Source organism: Bombus vancouverensis, chromosome 17 (genome assembly GCF_051014615.1).
Source record: "Bombus vancouverensis nearcticus chromosome 17, iyBomVanc1_principal, whole genome shotgun sequence".
Lineage (NCBI taxonomy): Eukaryota > Metazoa > Arthropoda > Insecta > Hymenoptera > Apidae > Bombus > Bombus vancouverensis.
In genome coordinates, this window is record NC_134927.1 from 1,829,992 (window position 1) to 1,854,992 (window position 25,001).

Consider the following 25,001-nt stretch of genomic DNA (forward strand, 5'->3'; position numbering starts at 1 on the left):
TCGTACCAAGGACCCGCGAGCAAAACGAAACGGCGGTGTAAAGAAAGTTGTAAATGCATTTCTAGAATAAAAGGTAGAGAGTATGCCGCGAAAAGAACCAAAATGGTAACAACATATTGTGATCGTTGTAAGGGCCAGTCGGCACTCAGTCTAACTTGTTTTAAAAAATTGCATGAAGATTTGAGATAAAATAATATAAACCTATTTTGTACTACCTATTTTGTGAAATACGTGTGTGACCCATCGCCGCCTCTCAGGACAGACACGTGTGACCCGCCAATGGGACACGCCGCCTCACGGGACAGACACGCGTATCACGCCTGCGTCAACGTGTTAAACTGCGAGGGGGATGCACTCGCAGAATCACTTATGGGATGTATTTATAAACATGTTATGGAGTAACCCATTGATCTAATCGTGTATAAGAGGGATGGCATTTGTATTTCCTCATAGGGAAATTATAGTTAGGTTGTGGATGGCTTATTTGGGATGAACTGGCTTTGCTTATGGACTATTTTGGTATTCTTTTGGGAAGGCAATTACAAGATAGTACGATGAATTTGGCCATGCCCTTGAACTGTGAGTATTAAACATGAATACAGGCAAATGAGAGGAGGAGGGTCGGTCCCAGGGTCACCTCCCACTCGGATAGAGTGACCGAGGATCAATCACAAGCTGCGAATGACGGTGAAAGCGAGAGAGCAAGTCGCGCAAGAACAGGCTCTGGCAGCATGTCCACCAAGCTTACCGTAGGAGCGAGTGATTCGCCGATAAGAGCCGAGACCGAGGAGGTCTCGATTACGCCGTCAGGTAAGAAAGATAAAACGAAGGGGAAGGACCTGTTTAAACCAGGGTGGAATTCGGAGAGGAGAAGGTCAGGCCATACCAGGTTATGGCCGATAGGAGGATCATAGCGCACTGCCGGAACGGCGTCGTAACGAGGAAGGTCGGTGCGGGGGTTCCGCAAGGGTCGATCTTAGGGCCGCTACTGTGGAGCCTCGTGTACGACGGAATTTTGGAGACGCTCGACCGGGAGAAGGACATCGAGGCCGTGGCGTTTGCCGAGGACCTGGCGGTACTCCTTAAGGCCAGGGAGTTCCTCGGCATGCAGGACAGGATAAGGGCGGTCATCAGCACGGCCACCAGTTGGTGCAGCGACGTGGGACTTCATCTGGCAAGAGAGAAGACCTAACCAGGAAGAAGATACCGACGAGTTTTAACTTCGACGTGTGGGACGGGTGGGAGATCTCCACTAGCAAGACAGTAAAGTACTTGGGAGTTTGGTTGGATAATGCTAGGGGGTTCTCCCCCCACCTCGAATCGGCGTGGGGCAAGGCGGAACGGTTCTTGGGCGCCATACGGGGTGTGCTCACCAACGTGAATGGGCCTAGGGACGCGGTCCGAAGGCTCTATTATGGGGTATGGGAGTCGGTGGTCCCGTATGGTGCACCTATATGGGCCTCATCCCTGGTCAAGGTGAAGAACAAGAATATCATCAAGAGGGCACAGAGGGCGGCGATGATCCGTACGTCTACCGCCCACCGTACAGTGTCGCACGGAGCCTTGTGCGTGGTGACGGGTAACATGCCCACACATTAAGGCGTGGTTGCGGTGGAAGCAGTACGGCGTGAAGAGGCGGATCGTCGAGAATGCAGAGGGAACGGAGCCGGCATTGTACGAGGAGATGGAGAGGCTGAAGACCGAAGCCGAGGACAGATGGAGGGTGGAATGGACGTTCCACAATTCCTACAGCTGGACTAAGAGGTTGATAGAGGATCCGTTGATCTTTTACAGAACGAAGAGGGACGTCAACTACCACGTCATGCAGATTCTTACTGGGCACGGTATCTTCAACTGGTACCGTCACAGGATTGGGAAAGAGACGCACACCAGTTGTTGGGATTGCGAAGCCGCCGTGGACGATGCCGAGCACGTGCTGTTCTGGTGCCCTAGATGGACAGGGGAGCGCGCGGAGTTGGAGGCCGAGATAGGAGAAGAATGTAGGATAGAGAACCGGATCGTGGAGAAGCTGGCCGCCGAGGAGCGGCTATGGCTCAAATTTAGCAATATGTGCACCAAGGTCATGACGAATCGGCTTAACAAGGAGAGGGAGGTGGAGGCTCTGCGGAGAAGAGAAGGCAGGAGAAGAGTATAGCGTAGAGGATTGCCGATGAAGATGGGTACGCATAAGTAGAGGCTAACCCGAAGTAATGTCGAATGATTGTACCGGGTTGGTACCTCGAGTACCTCAATGCAGTGAACAGGAGGAGGGGTAAAAACCCCTAAACTAAAAAGTGGGTATGGCGACGTCATCTGCCGAGTCCCACATAACTCAGTGACGCGGGTCACTGGGTATGCGTAACAGCATTTTCCCCTCCTCGCGCAAAAAAGAGGCCATACCAGGTTACGCGTCATGGAGAATAGAAAATTTTCATCTTTAACGAATTGGAAACATCGCCGTATGTTTTTTTGCGCCATGACACGATAGGGGACCCTTTACAACCGCAGTAAGACGGAGCATTTAAAGTTGGAAAGCGAGATGAAAAAATTATATTATTAAAATAAATAATCACGACGTAACGGTTTCCATAGACCGACTAAAACTCGCGTTTATAGTTCCGGACGACCTACAGGAAAAAACAGCCGACAGGATGGGAGACCCGGAGAAGTTAACGTGTCCACGAAAAGTTCCACACGATGGAGGAGAGTAGGAAAAGAAGCGGTCAGTGGGGAAGCAAGTTGCCTGCCGACCGAAGCAATAATAGGAAAACTACGTCACCGCCCGATGATAGGAATTCGGACTGAAAGAAAGGCGCGAAGAGGGGGAAGTCTCCTACGCGGAGGTATGTAGGGAGGGAGAAACGGACGACGAGGGCCCTAGGTCAGAAAAATTAGCGACTCTAGAGGGGAGTGTACAGATCAGGCGAGTAGGAGAGAAAGGAGGCTTGAGAACAAAAGGAGCAGCAACGAGGAAAGGAGGCCACCGACTAACAAAGGTCGGATGAATAAGATGATAAGAACGCGAAATGGACCGGAGACCCTGTCGGTGAAAGTCCGGCAGGGAGAAGAATTGCTCCAGATGAACAGGGAGCTTATTTAATTTAGCTAATTTATTGGGAGCTCGGGCAAGCGTAGCAGGAAGTCAGGAGGATACCTTGCAGAGTATTATAGAATAAACCTGCGAGGGTTTAGTCCGCTTAAACCGAACAAGAAGCTACAGAGAAGTCTGATTGTAAGTGGAAAAAAGGAAGCGGAGGCTGGCGTTGAATTGGAAGGTAGAGACGTAACGTTCGGCGTCGGGGATAACGATCAGAGCACGCCAATTGCAACAAGAAATGCTAAAGGGGGAAAGTATTTGGTGAGGAGAGCATTCGATAAGACGCGTAAGACATATCTTATGACATTGCCGTAGCAAGCCGTTGCCTGCGAGTAGCGAGGTAGAGGCTAGCGTGAGGGAGGATAACCACGTTCAGAACTGTTATGTCGAGGGAGAGGAGATAATGCTTACGATTGGTGAGATAAGGGGATTCACGCAAGCCTTGTTGGGAGCGGTGCAGATGATGAATGCACTGGTTAAGAAGTTAAATCTCGATAAGGAGAAGAGCGAAGGGATTAAGGAAATAGGTAACGTGATCAGGGCTATAGCGTTGTCGATGGGCCAGTATATTGGTAAGATGTATATAAGGAGGAGGACAAAGATGGAGCAAGTGAAACTCCAAGGAGTTAGACGGAATACAGGGAAGCAGGGGGTAATACGCGCTGTAAACGAGAACAGAGAGAATAAGCACGAAAGGGCAGTGGATGATTACTCCAAGAGAAAAATGGAGTCCCCCGGTGAAGGGAGGAAGGTGATAACCGCTAAGAGGCCTAGGAAAGGGGAACCTACATACTCTGATAACCAGGAACGGACTAGTGGGCATTTAGCAGGAAGAGTACAGTGGACGCGCTGCGCCGAGTAGGTGAATTGGCGCTAGACATCAAGAACGCATTCAATATTCTCAGATGGAATAAGATTCACTGAAGGCCGAGGCGAGAGGGATACCCGGAAACTTTGATGTTCTCTAGGCAGCTACCTAGGAAGATTGTAGTCCGTAGCAGTGGAGGGACGGTGAGGAGAAACGTTTACGCGGGAGTCCCACAGAGTTCCATACTAGGTCCGCTGTCATGGAATCTTGTCTACGACGACCTCCTGATGGAGCTTTAGGATATTCCTCGCTGGAATGTGGTTGCATTTGCCGACGACTTGGCACTGATACTTGGCGTGGCCAGCCAGGAGGAGATCGGGGTAAGCTTGGGCAGGGCAATGAATGTGGTGACGAGGTAGTGTACCGACAATGGACTAGTGGTAGCACACGAAAAGACGAAGGTAATCCTGCTCACCGGGAGACGTATTCCCAAGGTCATGGATATCCAGATTAAGAGTCATCCAGTGAGAACCAAGAAAGAGATCAGATATCTTGGGGTACAGTTGGATAACGGCAGGAGGTTCGGGGCTCACTTTGAGGAAGTTTGTGGTAAGGCCAATGCACTTATGGTGGCGTTGAGGGCGTTGCTACCTAATATTAACGGTCCCACTGGCTCAGTCATGAGGCTTTACTATGGAGTATGTGAATCAGTCGCGCTTTATGCGTCTCCAGTATGGTCCAAACCGCTGTTAACCAAGAGTAACAGAAACATCTTGAAGGGGCCACAAAGGGCCGCACTTATAAGATCGTCTGCGGCCTACAGAACTGTGTAACATGCAGCGCTGTGCGTATTGACGGCCACAATGCCAATTTATTACAAAGCAGATCTCCGGGCCGAGATCTACGAACTAACGAAGATGTATCAACGAGAACATGCAGAATTGCAGACAATTCTGTGGGAAGGATGAGAGCATTGGAAGAACGTATAGACCACAGATAGAGAAAGACATGTGAGCAGCAAAGTTTTCAGTATTTATCCTGCCATTTATTTAGAATTAAATTTTTATGCAATATAATATAGGATATATTTATATGCATTAATAAATTTTTATTTGAAATAATCGTGTTCATGGAGAATTATAAATAACAGCTGTTATACCCATAATCTTGTCATAAAACATAATCCACCCCTCGATCAAGATGGCTACCAGCAGCCAAGACATATCAACTTAAGCTCATAATAATCCTAAGGAACCGCCATAACATTTAGCATCGTTTACGGTCCATTGTTACAAACATTTTAAAAGTCGAGAACTTTCTTGGAGTTGTAGCGGCACGCGAGCAGGACAATTCAAATCCTGTTGTTGTTTTGCTTCGGAGTATCGAGACCGTTAGGTCACAAGTATTGTAAGGAGTAATAAACTCCGAGCAAAATAATGTCGCCGCTACATACAACCGTCAAACGCAGTCGAGTTCAAATTTTCCGGCTGTCCCTCGACCAGTATAAATAAACAGACGCAATCACGAGCGAGAGAGTTCATCGAACAGAGTCGAAGAGTTTTGACGTATAAACAAACATCGCAGTGATCTACAAAGTTTCTCCGAGTTTTTACCAGGTATTTATTCCGTGTCTTAAACTTATACCAGCGGACTCGAGTATCTACGCGACGAACAATAACGAGTATTTATTCCGAGCTTTGTATGTATCAACGACTCACTGTACGCATATTTATTTATTGCAAATATACTTGACGGACTGCGACAGCAATATTTCGCCCCCATTACTTCGCGATACCGATCCACGACTAATCCTCCATATTGGTGAACCTCGATGTAAAAGAAAACACTAATATGACGACTACGAAAGACGATGTTAAGGCTACGGGAAGTGTCGCGGTTACAATGCCTCCGCTGCAACCCTCCAACATTACTGTTTGGTTTGCAATGTTGGAAACGCAACTAGACGCGGCGGACGTTACGTCCGATAAGGTGAGGTTCGCGACCCTTGCAAAGAGCCTCGACGGCCAGCTCCTCTAGCAGATAGAGAGCGTTATGACGGGGCCGCCAGCCACCCGACGGACGGTATGAGAAATTAAAAAATGAACTTCTTCACATCCTTACGGACTCGGATAGTGATCGCGTAAAAAGTTGGTGGAGAAGGAAGAAATGGGCGATAGGAAACCGTCCCAGTTGTACCACCATGTGAGAAAGCTCGCCAGCTCCTCCACACCAGATGAGTTTGTCCGATCGTTGTGGAGAAATCGGTTCCCCGCCCGCATCAGGCGCATACTCGCCGTCGTCGACGATTCCGACCTAGACAAACTGATGCCATCAGCGGACCTCATCGCGGAGTAGTTCAAATGAGATACGGGACATACTTCGCAGGTAGGAATAATAACAGACCACCCGGCGCACGCGGAACCGTCTGAAGCTCCCTGGCTCACGCTTTTTAATACATTTAACAACCAGATGAACCAATTAAGAGCCGAGGTGAGTGCGATGAACATTAACCAGCCACCGCGTTGGCACTGGCGATCAAGAAGTCGGAGCCGTTCCAGGTCGCGAGAAAAGACGCATGATTCCGGCCTTTGTTATTATCATGAAGTATTCCGCGAACGTGCGAGAAAGTATCGACACCGGTGCTGACACTCGTGTTTATCCGCGCAGTAAGATCTGCGGACACACGAACAAAACCGACTACGAACTGTTCGCGGCCAACGGAACGCGGATCGCAGCATACGGTATCGTTACAGTTTCCCTCAATTTATCGCTACGCCGAGCTTTCAAATGACGTTTTGTAGTGACCGATGTGACAACGCCTATCATCGGTGTTGATTTTCTGAGACATTACGGGTTGCTGGTAGTCCCTCGCGACAAACGGCACTTCGATACAACAACCCGACTATCGACGAAAGAATTCGCCGCCACGGCTGACGTGGCATCGATTAAAACAATCACTGGAGATTCACCGTACCACAGACCGCTGGCGGAATTCCCCGATCTCACGAGACCGCCAGTGTTCCGAAGAAATGCAATACGGCATGGGGTGCAACATTACATCAGCACGACGCCCGGACCTCCTGTCCACACCAAACCACGCCGCCTCGCCCCAGGCCAACTCAACCAAGCGAAGGCAGAATTCGAAGTAATGATCGAACAAGGTGTGATGCTGCCATCGAGAAGCCCGTGGGCATCACCTTACATATCGTACCGAAAAAGGACGGACGGTTTCGACCGTGTGGCGACTATCATCGGGCATTGAACGCCCGCACCACCCCGGACAGGTACTCACCACCGTACATCTCCATGGTAAGCGGATGGATCTCCATGGATCGGAATCAAATTTCGATCGCGCCGGAAGACGCACTGAAAAAAGCGATCACAACACCATTCGCGCTGTTCAAAGCGACCAATATGATGTTTGGGCTTCGAAAAGCCGCTCAAACATGCCAACGATTCGTAGACGAAATCACAAGATGTCTCGATTTCGTCTATGCGTACATAGACGACTTTTTAAGACGACTTGTGTCCGAAAACGAAGAACGACACCGCGAACACTTACGGGTTTTGTTCAATCGCCTTGACGAGTACGGGGTCGTGATAAATCTCGCGAAATGCGAATTCGGCGTGAGCGAAGTACAATTCCTCGGTTACACTATTGGCTGAAAGCGTTGACGCAATAATTAATGTACTATTACCCGCGATCGTTAAAGATCTACGAAAGTACCTCGGTATGATCAACTTTTACGGAAGTTTCATACCGGGAGCAGCGAAAATCCTTCAACTACTTAGCGACTTGTTGAAAGGCACAACGAAGTGCAACGCATCTATCGAATGGTCCGAACAAGCTAAAAATAGCTTCCGCGAGTCGAAACGCACCTTAGCTAACGCGACAATGTTAGCGCATTCAATTCCTGGCGCGCCCGTCAGCCTCGCGGTCGATACATCCGATTACGCCATAGGGGCGGTACTTCAACAGCGCATCAACGATTCCTAACAGCCCCTAGGTTTCATGACGAAATCGCTATCCCCCGCGCAACGAAAGTACAGCGCGTACGATCGAGAGTTACTTGCAATGTACACCGCGGTAAAACTATTCAGACACGCTGTCGAAGAAAGAGACTTCGCGATCTATACGGATCACAAACCCTTAGTATATGCGTTTGATCAGAATCTCGACAAGTGTTCGCCAAAGCAATTCCGTCACCTCGACTACGTTGGACAATTTACGACCGATTTGCGCGAAATCATTAAATCCGGCTCTAGCGCGTTGCAATTAAAAAAGGTACGATTTCCCGATCAAGATGTCGGGATATGCTGCGATCTCTCGATCGAAATCCTGCGACCATGCGTGCTCCGGAACTGTTACGACGCACCGTATTTCCCATGGACTTTCCCATCCGGGGATACGCACCACGCAAAAACTGGCCACGACGCGCTGTGCCTGGCCGTCCGTAAACAAAGATTGTCGAATGTGGACGCGGCAATGCATACCGTGCCAACGTAATAAAGTTACCAGGCACGTATCTTCACCAGTCGGAACGTTTAAAACATTAGCAGGGCGAGTCGAGCATATCACGTAGACAATATCGTAATGCAATATTCGCAAAGCTATCGAAGCCATTCCCATCGCTGACATGGAAGCGCCAACCGTTGCCTCGGCCCTCCTTTCGACTCGCACAGCTCGTTTCGGCGTACCTTTAAAAATCACGACCGACCAAGAACGGCAATTTGAATTGCGACTGTTTGAGGAGTTATGCCGGTTGCTCGGCGTCAAGCACTTACGACGGCCTATCATCCCGCGGCTAACGGGATGGTAGAGCGCCTACACAGACAACTGAAAGAGGCGATCAAGTGTCATGACACGAGCAACTGGGTCGAAATTCTGCCGATCGTTTTGCTGGGCATCAGAACCGCGATGAAGGAGGACCTTAACGCAACGGCGGCCGAAATGGTTTGTGGCACCGGCATACGATTGCCGGCGGAATTTTTCTTACCAACAAAGCAGCGGGCCAATACAGAATACGTGAACCGGTTAAAAGAACGGATGGAGGAAGTGAGGCCATACCCGGTCACGCGTCATGGTGAAAAGAAAATGTTCATCTTTAAAGAATCAGAAACTTCACCGTATGTTTTCTTACGTCATAACGTGAAAGGGGGCCCTGTACAGCCCATGATCACACAGGCATCGTTTGTTCAATTTATATGTGTGTAGTAATTTATGAGTATACTTATTTCCGTTAACTGGTACATGTAAGTTCATGTTTCGTAGTGTGTGTAAACAACATGTCTTAACCGTTTCAATGTTACAAAACATTTTTCAACACGGTTGGCGCTTTCCGGATATCTTGTAGCGTATAAAGTTGCAGATGTACACATGTGCTTCTTTGATACTTACTTAAGTACCAAGAGTACGTGCTTCTCATTATTTGAAAACATTTTTCGGGAACAGTTGTTACTAACTTGAATAAAATATGTTTGCTTATACATACAATGTTTGCCTGTACTTTGAATTTCAGGTGGACGTGTTTGTATAGAATTGCGCTCTGTCTAGATATCTCGAGGTATTTATTCGGCAAGCGAACAACAATTTTAGCAGCATGAAAGATGTATTTATTTATGATTACTTGGAACCGGGAATGTTGTGATTATTCAGAGACGTACAGAAAATATCAACATATCTTGCGAAACGTCGAACCGATATCAAAGTTTACGATAATCCCCTTTCATTTACTCGACATTCATAAATTCAAGATCATATCATGGTTATTGTGATGAATTCGTCTTGTCATCAGTTACAAGATTATAAAGTCAAAAATACATAGTGTTATTTAAAAAAAAAAATCAAGGCGACCTTCATTTTTATCGAAGAAAATATTTTTTGGTAATCTTCTTCGTTAGAATTTGTTGCCGACTTAACATTGAATAACTTTAGTTTGAAATATTTTCCTGTCACATTATGTGAGTGTTGCAAATATATCGTGGACATTTTTTACAATAGCGTTTATCCAAATAGAATACTGCACACTATCATCGAAATACTATTTCGGTTTTTATTGTTTGTTACCATTTTGACAGTCCTGTCCGAGCAACCGAACTAAACAAACTGAGAAACTGTACATCATCGAAAGTGAGACAAGCAGTGAATTTAGGTGGACAAAACGACAACGAACGCTGTCAAATGGTTAAAGCTCTAAAATGCAAAAACGAAAACCGCCAATCAAAATAACCAACAAAGGTTTTTAAATATGCTATATAAACAAAGCTACAAATACGCTAAGCGAAAAACAACCACTTAATAAAAAACAGGAAAGCTTAGCTACACAAGAAATGGAAACATTGCAAAAGCAAGAAGAGAACAGCTATAACGACGAACTATCCTATCAATATGAAAACTGGAAGATAGTAACAGCTCATAAAAAGCGTAAAATAATACCAGACACAAGCGCTATGAAAATTTCAGATACAGAAAAACAACAGTGACTACAAGACATCCCACTTCGAAATTCTTTCAGTTCACTGATTGAATATGTAGATACGGATCCGAAAGAAAAAGTAACATCTGATATCGTTAAACCACCACCAATCTATATTGATGACCAAATGATAAAGCCCCTTATTGAACTATTAAAGAACACTGACGGAAAAATACTTCAGTATAAATCAATTAAAATTGGAACAAGTAAAGGTACAAACAAATACTCAAGAAATCCTTGGAAAAGTGACGCAAGCATTAAGGTAGTGCAGCGGTACATGAGTCGTTGGACGATTGGAATCGGGAGCAACTCGTATTGTTGTAGCTTACAGTGTCAACGCTGTTTTGATTTGCTAGGTTCAAGAATAAGTCAACACCGTTTTGATTTGTTAGGTTCAAGAATAAGTCAACGCCCGTTAGCCGCGCTAGAAACACTCATCAGGCTTAGGTCCTGACAGTGTGCGCCAAAGTAGACAATCATTCACTAAAAGAGAAGGAAAAAGTGACAAAAAGTGACAAGAAGTGGAAAATATTGCAATGATATCATCGCTATAAATAAAAATTAAAAAATAAAATAAAACAAAATAAAATCAATAAAAAAAATAGGAGTCATCGATAATGAAGCAAAAACCAAGGAAACGGAACCCACCTTAGAATCAATAAAAAAAAGCCGTCAAAAGGAAAATAAACTCGCAAAAAGCTGCCAAGGAAATCATCAATAGCTTAAGACTTTCCGCGCAAAAGACGCGGAAACTCAACCCACAACCAACTGGCAACCAAACCTGGTTGCTAGGACCAAAGGACTAGAAAATATCCTAAAAACACAGAAGAAGAGTATCACTCCCCCCAGGACAAAAGGACTAAGGAAGTCAAAAACATGAGGCCCATAAAAGCTGCTCGCCTCCAGCGATCACAACAAAAAATGGATTCAGCATACTACAATCAGAACCTCAACCACAATTACAGCCGGGACCACCAAACAATTCAACATCGAGCTCAACGCTAGAGCAAATAAGACAAAAAAAGTATTACGTAGCAAAATGGGAAAACATTGTCTCACCACACCGCTAAAGCAAACAACACCACAGGGGCGACAGGCCCCATCGAACAACCCAGGAGGCTCAGCTCCACCAGCATCACCACGAGGGGGCGGGGCACCCGACGGACACCTCACCAGACACACCGCAGAGGAGCGTACGAAGGCCCCATCCACTACAAGGGAATACAAACCGCCGCCTATCAACATAACGTTATAAAACCCAAAGAACACAGTAACGCTCATAGACAAAGTATCCAACATCCGTCAATTCTATATCAAAAGGATACACTCAGGTAAACATGCTCTCTACCTTCGAAACCTACCCGATTTCCACAAAGCTAAAAAACACTCCTTGCAGCCAACACAACCTTTTATACGTATACACCCAAAGCAGAGAAACACCACACATACTTGTTAAAAGGCTTAGACAATAGTTACACTGAAACGGAAATACTCACAGACCTACAAGCTTTACAAATAGACGACGTTCAATTTACAAAAGTCTCACGATTTACGACAAAAGGATCAAGGGAGAACAATATATTGCTCCTAATTTACATAATACAATTATCCCCGACAGCAATATAAGTAATCTGTTAAAAATTAACGATTTTAACTACTTCCGAATAAAATGAGAAAAAATAATAAAAAAAAAATGACGACATAACTCAATGCCACAAATGCCAGCGACTAGGTCACACAGCGCAAAACTGTAACCTAAACTATCACTGTGTAAAATGCACTGAGCCCCATGGTCCAGGCGAGTGCAAAATAAAAAAAGAAGAGGCAGTAACCAAAGAGAATATATTCTGCGTTAACTGCAAAAACTACGGACACCTCGCGTCATACGACCTTTTGTGCCAGTTCTGCCCGAGCAGCCGAGCTAAGCGGACGTGAAAAGTGTTTCACGAAAGTGCGGCAAGTGGGGAAGAGAAAGTTACGAACGGCTACGCCCATAGCTAAATGGTAGAAACCTGCGTCTTCCATTACGAAGACTAAAAGCAAACTTACCGTGAAAAAACAAATTACTCCGATAAATATTATCAACAAAGCCACGAGTAAGACTGTTCAGTTACAATTGAAGTTGATATGGAAACCAATAAAGAAACAACTCAACAGGATGAAAGCTGGAAGGTGGCCAGCTACAATAAAAAACGAAAAATAACAGGTAATCTAGATGCGGAAAGCAGCGATGGTTGCAAGAATTACTATTAAGAAACTCCTTCAGCTCGCTAACGGAAGAATTAGACGACGACCCAACAAGCAATACCACAACTCAATCAACACACATTACAAAACCACAACCAATATTTGTTGAGGTGCAAATAATAGACCCGCTTATTGATCAACTAAACAGTATAGTTGGAAAGAATAATTACACAATAAAACAAACAAAATTAGAACAGGTAAAAATCCAAACAAACACCCCAGAAAATTATAGGAATGTGATAAAAGAATTAAGGGGAAAAATGCTATATACCACACATACCAGCTCAAAAGGGAAAGGAGCTACAAAATAGTTATAAGAGGATTACATCCAAAAATTAACACAGAAAAATTAAGTGACGAACTAGCAAAAATTGGCCATCAAACAAGAACAATAAACAATATGACAAGGTACGATACGAAGCAACCATTACCGCTATTCTTAATAGAACTGGAACCCAGAACCAATAACAAGGAAATTTATGAAATCAAAAAAATTCTAAACACTATAGTAACAGTGGAACCACCACGCTACAAAAAAGATATACCACAATGCATGCGGTGCCAACAATACGGTCACACAAAAAATTATTGTAACAGAAGCCCGACATGTGTTAAATGTGCAAAACATCACTTAACAATACACTGCCCATACACAGGAAAAGTACTTACAAAAATGATGAGCGAACAAAACGCAGTCCTCAGACAGCAAGCGAAACAAATAACAGTTATGCTACAACTACTTACAAACATGCTGAGCAAAAAATAAGAAATAAAAATGGACATGCTTAAAATAGCAGCCTGGAACTCTAACGGCCTACAACAAAGAGCCCTAGAAACTAACATTCCTGTACAACAATAATATCGACATACTACTCGTATCAGAAACACACTTCACTACAAAAAGCTATATAAAAATACCGTACTACACCATATATGATACCAAGCATCCCTCAGGAAAAGCACACGGAGGGACCGCAGTAGTAATAAAATACGACATTAAACATCATTTACACAGTCAAGTTTGTAAGGAATATATCCAAGCAACCACCGTTACAGTACAAACTAGCAGCAACCAATTACAGTTTTCAGCAGTACACGTACCGCCGCGACACAAAATTACATCGCAAATGTGGGAAGAGTACTTTCAACACTAAGGTGACAAGTATATCGCAGCTGGAGACTACAACTCAACTCAAAGCACAAAGCACACACTATGGGGATCAAGAATCACTACACCACGAGGTAGAACTTTAAAAAACTACATTAGAAACAATAACCTCAATATATTATCCACGGGAAGATCGACATGCTGGCCGACAGACCAGAGCAAAATACCTGACCTACTTGATTTTGCAGTTACAAAGGGACTAAACGCAAATAAACTAAACATAGCACCCAGCCTCGAGCTTACCTCCGACCATACACCCATAATAATTACATACAGAAACAAACCAATACTTGACAGCAATTCAGAGACGCTATGCAATAAAACCACCAAATGGCAAACATTTAAAAAAATAATTGAGAGCAAAATCAACTGCAACATCCCATTGAAAACACCTGAACACATCGATCAAGCAGTAACAACATTTACAGAAACTATTCAAGAAGCAGCAAGGGCAACCACTATACCTGAAACAACCAACAGACAAACAAAAATAATTCCATTAGACATCCTCGAAAAAATTAGAGAAAAAAGAAAAGCGAAAGCAAAATGGCAAAAACACAGAACAAAAGAAAACAAAAAACACCTAAACAAACTCGCATAGGAAATAAAAAAATAAAATAAAAGAGCACAAAAACAACGAGTTTATAAAGTTCATTGAGTCACTATCTGTACACGAGAACTACAACTACTCCCTATGGAAAGCCACAAAAAAAAATAAGGAAGACAATAAAAATGGTCCCAGCAATCAGAACATCAGATAACACATGGGCAAGAAGCAACAAAGAGGAAGCTGAGGAATTTTCCAACCACCTATGCAACACATTTACACCACATAATAACAACAACAGCAACCACAATAGTCATACGGACGAGGAAGCGCTAACCACTAGTACATCAACTGACAAACACTACACCATATCCAAAACAATAGCACAAAAAATTAGAAACATAATCGAGAAAACAAAAAATAATAAAGCACCAGGAATCGACCTAATCAATGGCAAAATCTTGAAAAACCTTCCGCCAAAAGCGATAAGACAAATTACAATAATAGTTAACGTAATACTAAAAACACAATGCTTTCCTAAAATTTGGAAACTGGCACAGATCATGGTGTTACCTAAACCAGGCAAAGACCCACATTAAACTAAATCATACAGACCAATTTCATTACTTCCTGTGTTCTCTGAAATACTAGAGAAAGTAATTTACGACCGCATAAAGCCAATAATCGAGAAGGAAAAATTAATACCGGATCACCAATTCGGATTCAGAAACAAACACTCCACTATAGAGCAAATGCACAGACTGGTTAATGAAATAATACTAGCACTACAAAACAAACAATACTGCACAGCCCTCTTTATGGACATCGAGAAAGCATTTGACAAGATAAACCACAATAGCCTACTTCATTCAATCAGCAAACAATTCCCGGAGCAGATATACCATTTAATTAAATCTTACTTTAACAGCAGAACCTTCGTAGTAAAAATTAAAGACACATACTCGGAAGTTAAAGACATCAAGGCAGGGGGTTCCGCAAGGAAGCGTCTTAGGACCAATTCTATATACATTATACACGGCCAACATACCAACAACTAACAATAGCAAAATACTGACATTCGCGGATGACACAGATGTACTAGTCAGGCACACTAACCCTGTAACAGCAGTTACATTACTACAAGAACATATCACAAAAATAGAAAAGTGGCATCAAGCTAAACAAATTAAAGCAAACCCCGATAAATGCAAACACATTACATTCACACTGCGAAAACAGATACCACCAAACATTATACTAAGCGGCACACACATAATACAAACAAGGCAAGTCAAATACCTAGGACTCCACTTGGATACATGATTCACATGGAAACAGCATATTAAAGCAATAGTAGACAAAATACAAATGGCAAGGAGACAAATGTACTGGCTAACAAGTCAAAAATCCAAACTAAGTATAGAAAATAAACTAAAAATATATAAAATGATCATAAAACCAATCTGGACATATGGAATATCACTATGGGGAACAGCAGCAATGAGCCATATAACCAAAATAGAGGCAATGCAAGCTAAAATTCTTAGAACAGTAGTAAACGCGCCATGGTACGTTAGAAACGAGGGCATTCGGAAAGACCTGGGAATACCAACGGTCAAGGAGGAGATTAGCAAATGTGCAAGAAGGTATAGAGGAAGAATAGCAACGCACCCGAATCGGCTGGCAGCGGAAACGGTGGACACGTCAAGCATAAAAAGAAGACTAAAAAGGAAACACCCAACAGATCTCACAAAGGACATAACCTAACAAACACGATGATGGTACCCTGCTGGGGGTAGCCACCCACATGTTATATTAGTGTACCGCTATAATATCCTAAATAAATAAATAAATAAATAAATAAATGTCCTACTGGATAAATTGTAAAATTTAAATAAATAAACAAAAAAACCAAGCATTAATCAGACCGATCATAACTTACGGCTGCCCAATCTGGTACAACATATCAGCCTCCCAAATGGAAAAAATTCGCATATTCGAAAGAAAATGCATCAGGGCTTGCTTGAGTACATACAGATCCGAACACAGCGGATTCATAAAATATGTAAAAAAACAAAATAATTTACGACCTAGCCAACATTCACCGCATAGACTGTCATATCCTAAAGCTAATAAGGAACCACTTCGCGCAAGCGGCAAAAAAAACGAAAACAACTTAATCTTCAGTTGCCTATTTCCTAATAACGCATATTACAAAAACACTCTGACAACAGGCTACATCCTCAAGAAGCTTTCCTATACCTAGACGAAAAAAAATACCTCCAGGACCAAAATAATATTCCAATAATCTATCACATAAAAAGATAAAATAGGGATCAAAACTATACTCTACGAAGAAAACTTAAATGGACAGACCGCAGACACTAGGTGGAGATACAACATTATTGAGAGTAGGGTTACCGACAGCGACTGAGGTTACCGATTATCGGTAAGTTTACCAACTGCGATAGAACTTGCCGACCGCCGGTGTGGCTATCGGCGGTGACATTGCTTACCGACCGTCGGTGCGTTTGTCCACCGTCGGTAAGGTTACCGACCGTGCTAGCGCAACCAGCATTGGGTGCATTCGCAAATTGCGACCGTGCTTATCGACCGCGGTAAAAAAGATAACAATTTCGATCGGAATATATAAGACGATAGTCGCGAGTATTTTTGGACATGAGTGAGAACATTCGGAAGGACGGACAAAGATAGTGCGACGACTGGCTACGGACACGGACTCTCTTTTGTTTTGATAGTAATATGGAGAAGTTAATGAAAGGAACTAAAATTACGGCTCAGGGGGTTTCGGAGCCTACAGGCCCTGTCGGTGACTCGAGTAGCGTCCCAGGCTCGACCCGACGGTCATCTAGTGACTGGATGAACGACGAGGGGAAGGTCGGTCCCAGGGCCTCCTCTCGTTCGGTAATTACGACCGGGGATCAAGAAGCAATACGCTCCGCCAAGGAGGAGAAGGGGAAAGGAACCCCCACTAGGAGACTTCTGGAGTTCGACGAGGACATACAGGAAATCGCCGAAGAAGTTGGAGTTACTGCGCAAGCAAAAGAAGCAAAGAATAACGCCCACCAGCGGAAAGGCGATCCGAGTCGTCAAGGAGGAAATCTTTTGAAAGGCGACAGGATCGTCAAGTACCTAAGGAAGATGCCTGAGGAAGAAATGGCGTTCAGGCCGACGAGAAGTCTGGCTAGAAGCCCGCTGAAGGACGCGAAGGACGGAGCTGCCAGCACCTCGGAGATGGACACTCAGGCAGAGGTGTCGGACAGCGGCAGCGAAGTGGCGGCAGCAAGGAAGCTGGTAAGGAAAAAGGCCGCCGTGAGTAGGGAGAACAATGAGGAGGAGGATGATAAGATCGTCATAAGACTAAGTGAGTGGAAGGCGATGACGGAGATCATCGGAGAAGTCTTCCTGGAGATAGGCTGGCTGATAGGCTGTACCTCGTGCCGAAGAAAGACGCCAGTATTAAGAAAAGGAGGGAAGCCATTAAGGACAAGGCGGACAAGCTGAACGCCTTGTTGAACGAGGTCAGGAGCAAGAAGGTGGCTAGGATGGTCAGAGCCGGCAGAACGGCAGATAACAAAAGGAGGAGACCGGCGAACGAGGAAGTTTCCTACGCCGAAGTTTGCGGCATCCAGTGTGCAACGAAAGCGAAGGAGGGCCAGGTAGACAGCGATGGTAGGGGAGACTGGACCGTCGTCCGAGGACGTAAGGAGGGAAAGAGGAACAACCCTGGAATAGGGAAAGGGGTTGAGGCGGAGAAGGTTCTAGCGGTGGACAGGCCGAAACGAACTAAAAGGCCAAAGAGGAGCAGGAACAGGCCCGAAGCCATCCTTGTCAAGGTGGGACAAGGGAAGGAGTGGCTCCAGGTCTATAGAGACGTGATGGGGGTAAGGGAGACGCTGAGCGACAGCTGTGGTATCAGGAGGACCAGGGCTGGTGATATCCTCATCGAGCTGAAGGCGGGAAGCGACGCCAAGAAGATCGGTGCGGAGCTGAACGCAGCCTTGGGAGGTAAGGCGAACGCGGTACCGATGCGGGACAAGGCCTCCGTGGAGATAAAGGAGATAGATCCCTTGATGAGCAAGGAGGAGTTAGCGATGGAGCTAGCGGAGCAGCTGGGGATCGAAGACGTCGGCGAGGTCGAGGTGAGGACTCAGCGTCCTCAGGGCTGGCGCCGTGGGGCACGCAAACGGCGATAGCAACGCTGCCGAAGGCATACCTCGCCAAGGATGGGTCGAGTCGGAATATCAGGGCCGGCTTGACGATAGCCACGTTAAGGGCGTTGCTCAACGGAATCTTATTCTGGACGAGAGCGATGTCGTTGGCATCGCCGAAAGAATTAACGTGAAGAAGGCGGCGGGAATAGACGGTGTCCCGGGAGAGGTGGCGAGGGTGATAGCGTGTCGTAGGAGCGAGCTCGTGACCGGTGTGTTTAATAGCATTACCGATACAGGGCGGATCCCCGAATGCTGGAAAGCGGCCAGAGTCGTGCTGATGAGGAAGCCAGGTAAGGACCCTAGACTTCCTAACGCGTATAGGCCGATAAGCATACTCCCAGCCCTAAGCAAGATCTGGGAGAAATGCGTGAAGACGATTATAGAAAGGTGTATTGGGGTGGACCCGTTTCACCGAAGACAATACGGGTTCAGGAAGAGGAGGAGTACAGTGGACGCCGTCACGCAAGTGATGAAGTTCGCGGACATCTATAAGCAAAAGAGAATGATTTGCGTGATGATCGCCCTGGATATCAGTAATGCTTTCAACACACTGAGTTGGGAAAGCATCACGAGCGAATTGGACAGGAGGAAGTTGCCGGGGAAGATCAGAAGATTGATCTGACGGGGAAGAGGATCCTCGCCAGCAATCAGCATGGAACGGTGGAATACGAGGTGGCGGCAGGAGTTCCACAGGGATCGGTGCTTGGGCCTCTACTGTGGAACTTGGTGTACGACCGGCTGCTCGAGAGGCTCGATAACTTGGTGATAGTGAGGGCAACCGCGTTTGCGAATGATTTAGCCATCGCGTGTGCTATCGGGAGGAACGAAGGAGCTACCGCCAAGGTGAATACCATGTTAAGAATAGTGAATGACTGGTGCGCGAGCGTAGGCCTCAAAGTGGCCAGAGAGAAGACAGAGGTCATGTTCGTCACCGGCATGCGGGTGCCGCTGGTGGTCGGGCTTAATTTGGGGAACACGGTCGTGGACACAGTCGAGGCAATTAAGTATTTTGGTGTCACGATCGACAGTCGCAGGAGGTTCGACGAACATATCGAGGCGGTTTGTGGGAAAGCTGACATCCTGACTGGAGCCCTTAGAGGCATCCTGCCGAATATCAGCGGGTCGCCCAACTTTGCCCGACGGCTCTACTACAACGTCTGGGAGTCCGTTGTACTCTACGGTGCACCGGTGTGAGCGGACGCCGTCGACAGGGCGGAGAACAAGAGGGCAATGAAGAGGACCGCCTTGAGTATAACGACGACGGCCTACCGCATGGTTCCGCATGCAGCGCTTTGTGTGTTGACCGGCAATCTGCCGATCTACATCAAGGCGAAGCTGCTAAAAGGGTCGTACGAGGGGATCAAGATACAGAACACCAGTAACGACAGTGCCCTGAAGGATGAGCTGGAGGCGTTACGAAGGAAGACGTATGACAAATGGCAAGAGGAATGGGATGCGTACAAGAAGGAGAATATCACTAAGAAGTTGGTACCGAGCGCATTCCTCTTTGCCAGGAAGAAGAGGGATATGGATCATGACACTATGCAGCTGCTAACGGGCCACGGGATCTTTAGCAGCTATAGGATGAGGATTGGTAAGGACAAGGACTCCAGGTGTTTAGACTGCGGAGATCCGAACGACGACGCGGAACACGTCCTCTTCGCGTGTCCCAAATGGACGGACAAAAGGACGGAATTGGAGAATTGTCTGGGCGAGAAGTTAGACGTGGACAATCTTATGTCCACGGCCACCGCCAACGATAACAGCTGGAACAGATTCAGGCAGTTCTGCAAGACCGTCATGAGTCACAGGAGGGAGGTGGAGAGGACGATGGAGGCTGAGAAGAAGAGGATGACGAGCGCGGCAACCACGCGGTGATAGGATGACGAGTGGCTAATAAGGGCAACCCCGATGAATGCCGGACGGTTTTGCCGGGGTTGTCTTGCCAGGAATTAAAGGAGAGGAAGGAGGAGGGGTTTTTAGTGGGTATGGCGACGACATCTGCCCGAGTCCCACATAACCCAGTGACACGGGTCACTGGGTATGCGTAACAGCATTTTCCCCTCCTCGCGCGCGCATAAAAAAAAAGGTGGAAATACAACATGGCCCTCCCCCTGAAAGACACTGAAGACAAACACAGAAAAAACACAAAAAAGTATTGGCGAATACATAATAAAATAAGAGAGAAAACCGTTAAACCGATAGAACTCAATTTTTCCCCCGTATAACACAGGTGCAAACATTATAATTATTGTAAATTTTTTTAAATAAACCTATTTAACATCCCCCCCCTCATCCCGTCCCTCCCCAAAGTTACACAGCACCCAAAAAGTAGGCTACCGAAGCGTCCTGTTTTGCGTCCAAGTTTTCAGGACAGAAAAAATCAAATAAAAACAAATCACATAAAAGCTCCGCTCCGCTCCCCAGCGGCTTAAATCCAAAGATTGTATTAAACACAAAAAATGTAAAACGCCGGCACATAACATAGTATGGTTACGTCGTGCCGTCGCGTATCGGTACTTTTGCATAACACATCTTATCAAAATTCATAGTTTATTGTGAATACCCAAATGTATTAAAATGTATCTTGGTCTAATAAACGTTATTTTAAAAAAAAAGTGCTGGAAACACTCGTTCCCGGCCGATCACGAAAGTTAAGCAGCAGCGGTCACGGAGCGGTCTAGGATGGGTGACCGCTCCGTGAGGTGTTGACGAAGACGAGACATGCCGAAGCCATTTTTCGCCCTTGGAGTTGGGCCCCTCTGGGACGCTGGATGGTCGAAGCACACAAGGCAAGCCTCCCTTGAATATCAATAAGGAGAGACAGCGCTACGGGCAATGGCTCCCCTAACGCCAATTCAATAGTCAGGAAGTATTAGAACTGGTTAGAACAAGAGAACGCGGGAAGGGGGTGCAACTGAAGTTAATTCATAAGAGCTTCCTGAAGCACCCCTGTCATACGCGTAGGATGGTCATCGTGGAGTTCTAGTCGGTAAGAGTCCGACACTACTCTGCTGTTACGCAATTATTGCAACAGCGAAGTGTCCATCAGGATTCAAGAATAAACGAACTTCGGAGAAAAATATTATCGCCGTTATGAGTAATCGGCAACCGGAATCACATTTGAACTTTTTGAAATCGATCGATATAAATAGACGAACATCCTCTCTAGAAGGATCAGTTTTTATAGCGAGCGTCACTACAAGCAGTATAGTGAATCAGTGTAGCGAGCATTATAACGAACCAGTATAGCGAATCAGTATAGCGAGCATTATAACGAATCAGTATAACGAACCAGTATAACGAACCAGTATAACGAACCAGTATAACGAACCAGTATAACGAATCAGTATAGCGAGTCATACGGTAGCATTGAGAGAACGACAATTTGCGATCTCTGTACTTACACTTATCGTGATTTTGATATACCTGGCTATCACAATTTTACCACTCGTCTCTTTAATAAACTAATACGTTTAATACCACCTCTGGAGAAAAACGCTGGCTATCATATATTCTAACTCAAGGTAGAAAAAAGCTACAAAGTAGTAATTAAAGGACTAACCTCATTAATATTCATTTAATTGTACCACCTAAATTCGCTGGAAAACTATTTGTTGTATAAAAGAATATTTCGAACATCATTTGATATCGATTTGGCATCGAGCGTAATGTATCACGTAATAAGCACTTTTTTATATTTCTTTTCTTTATCGAGATATGAAAGTTGCCTTGAACTTTTCTATTATAACATGTAATATTTGATCTTGAAATTTCAAAATGTATCGAATACCGAGTAAAAGATTACTGAAGTATATGAGGTCGCAAACTAAAAATTTCCTAGATATTCTTTAATTTACTTTTAATTTAAGTAATGTTCAAAGTGCTATCCATTACATTCGATGCAAGTACGGAAACGATTAATGAAAGCGAGTGATGCATGTTCAAGCGTTTTCGGAGTTACGTCTTTATATGTTCTAATAATTCGATTCATCGTGTTTTCGGGTGTCGGCTGGCTCCTGATAAACTTTGTTTTTTAAATGTCCAAAGAAAGTAGTCGAGTAGCGCCAGATTCGGCCATGGAATTTCTGGTCCGCGTCCAAATCATCGATTAGGGAAGGATCGCTTGATGCGCTTGTAGTGCGTAATATACAGGACAATCGCCTTGTTGATACCACGTTGTCAGTGTTTGTAGTCATAAATCTGTTTGTAATGTGACGATAGTTTTTGGGATATGAGAATGGAATATTTGTGTCCAATCAATGATCTCTCAATAAAATCAGATCCAATTATTTTATTGTCAATCATACCGCGCTAAAATCGATTTGGCGAAGCCAATGTGGATTTTCTTGTCATCGTATATAATTATAAGGCATATTTTTTTATAATAGCTTGACCAAAATTTGTAAATGTAGTCTCATCAGTAGACAAGATATTTTGTAGAAATGTATCATTTGTATTTGTTTTATTTAAAATGTCCTCACAAACCTTTATACGGTTTTGAAACTTTGTCCCTTGCAATTCTTCGTGCAATTGTATACGATCACGAAAAGATCTTTGTGAATAGAGAATTCTTACAACACTTGTTTGGCTAATTCTTATAGTTTGGGGTATTTTTGCCGCGTATTAATATAATGATCCTGATTAACAGCGGCAAGTATGATATTAATTTTATCTTCAGTTCTTGCAATGTGCGAACGTTTACGCTTTGAATGGAAATTCCAAGTTTTTTCTAGCATTTTACAAAGCTTCTGAAACACACGGCGTAATGGTATATGTTTGCTACGATATTTTTCCACGTAAAGTATTTTGTTATAACTTTTTCCTCGTATGCATCATAAACGAGAATGATATCCAGCATTTCAATATTACTAAATTTCATTGTGTCGTTGCGCCCCTTCTCTTCTACCGATGACGTACTACTACGGAACTCATTTAAGCATCAACATTGCTTGGCTGGAGAGGCCAGATGTGTTTATAAATGCATGAACACGTTCACGCCGGCGTGTACCATTAGTGGCTCACGTTCGAATCTCCCAGCGACTCAAGGTTGAATGTTCCATCAGACAATGTTGTTTATGTATTTCTATGCAATTTTTGAAAGCATTTCAAACAGAGTGCTGGCCGACCCTCGTAACGATTGCAATACGTCGTTACTCTTTTACCTTTCTTCGTGGCATAATCTCTATCTTTTTTTTATGTAAGCATTTATAATATTCCTCGCATCTTTTTCTTGGCTTTTTTCCAGACTCATTATACGAATGAAGAATATGTGAATCTTTTTTTAAGGTATTTGTTTTTCAATAGCCATTTCTTCAATATTGTGATTATTGGTCAAAAGGTGATCAATAATTTTTTTTCTAAATTGTAAAATATTAATATGTTTGTTATCCCATCTTTGATGTATATATCACGCATTGGTATAATTAATTGTAGAATAATTTTTCTGTACCATGTAACGGTTTTCCAGGAACAGCTACAGTACAATGTTATTTGATCGCATAAATCAACACTCTTTTTCTTGCATTATTATAAAAAAAATAGCATCGGGCTTTACTTTGTCATTTTTTCCTTGAATAATTGTACACATGCACGGTACCACAAATGAATGTTTTTTTCTGCAAAAGTTCTTCAGCTAACGGGACAGTCGCATAACAGCTATCTATAAATAACATACAGCGAGAATATCTCAGTATTGTTAGTTTTTGCCCCATATATCTTAGTAGCTCTTTACTTAGCATTTAGTATCTTTTCGAATTGCAAAATCAAATATTACATATTACAATAGAAAAATACAAGGTCATCAGCAAAAAGGAAAATATCAATAAATTAATTATTACGTCGTACACTCTTTCTCGGTATCAAACAATTTTTGCCTGAAACATTGTTTTATACAAGAAATTGTTTTATGTAACAAACAGTTTTCAAGTAAATTGAGATGGTACAATTAAATGACTCATCCTGTAATTTGCGTATGAGTGCCACTTTCAAGATCTATAAAATTATGTTCACGATCTACTACCTTACTTATGTAATATTTATAACTACGTAAAGTATTGCAAGCACACCACTTGTCTGCAGAGCTGGGTAAAATTTGATACAACTTGGGACGAAATACCAGAAATTGAAATATTTTCAGGAGCAAATACTATTTGAAAATATTACTATGCTATATAACTTCTGAATCACTCACTTTTCTTCGCAGATAAAATGGCATGAGACGAGTGGCTTGAACGAATCTCCTCGGTACTTTTTCGTTTTCCTTTGTCACTTAACAATCTAAATTCTGATGAATTGTAATGAATGAATGATTTAGTCGTAAATCAAATCGTAAACCAACTGAGTGTTGTTACCGAGATAATACAAAATTAAATGTTTCTCTCAAGAAGTGGAATCATCTTTGACCGAAAAAATATCGTTCAC

The 25,001-nt window shown here is 44.1% G+C and overlaps 2 protein-coding genes across 2 annotated transcripts; both read left to right on the top strand.

The window, feature by feature from the left end:
• The first annotated feature begins 1,684 nt into the window (after positions 1–1,684).
• Positions 1,685–2,155, top strand: LOC143303939 (uncharacterized). The gene has a single exon (XM_076626147.1). It carries the CDS (start codon positions 1,685–1,687, stop codon positions 2,153–2,155), a length of 471 nt encoding a protein of 156 aa, XP_076482262.1.
• A 2,247-nt stretch (positions 2,156–4,402) lies between these two features.
• On the top strand, positions 4,403–4,738 carry LOC143303940 (uncharacterized). Its single transcript, XM_076626148.1, has one exon. The coding sequence runs from the start codon at positions 4,403–4,405 to the stop codon at positions 4,736–4,738; it is 336 nt and encodes a 111-aa protein (XP_076482263.1).
• Positions 4,739–25,001: the final 20,263 nt, after the last annotated feature.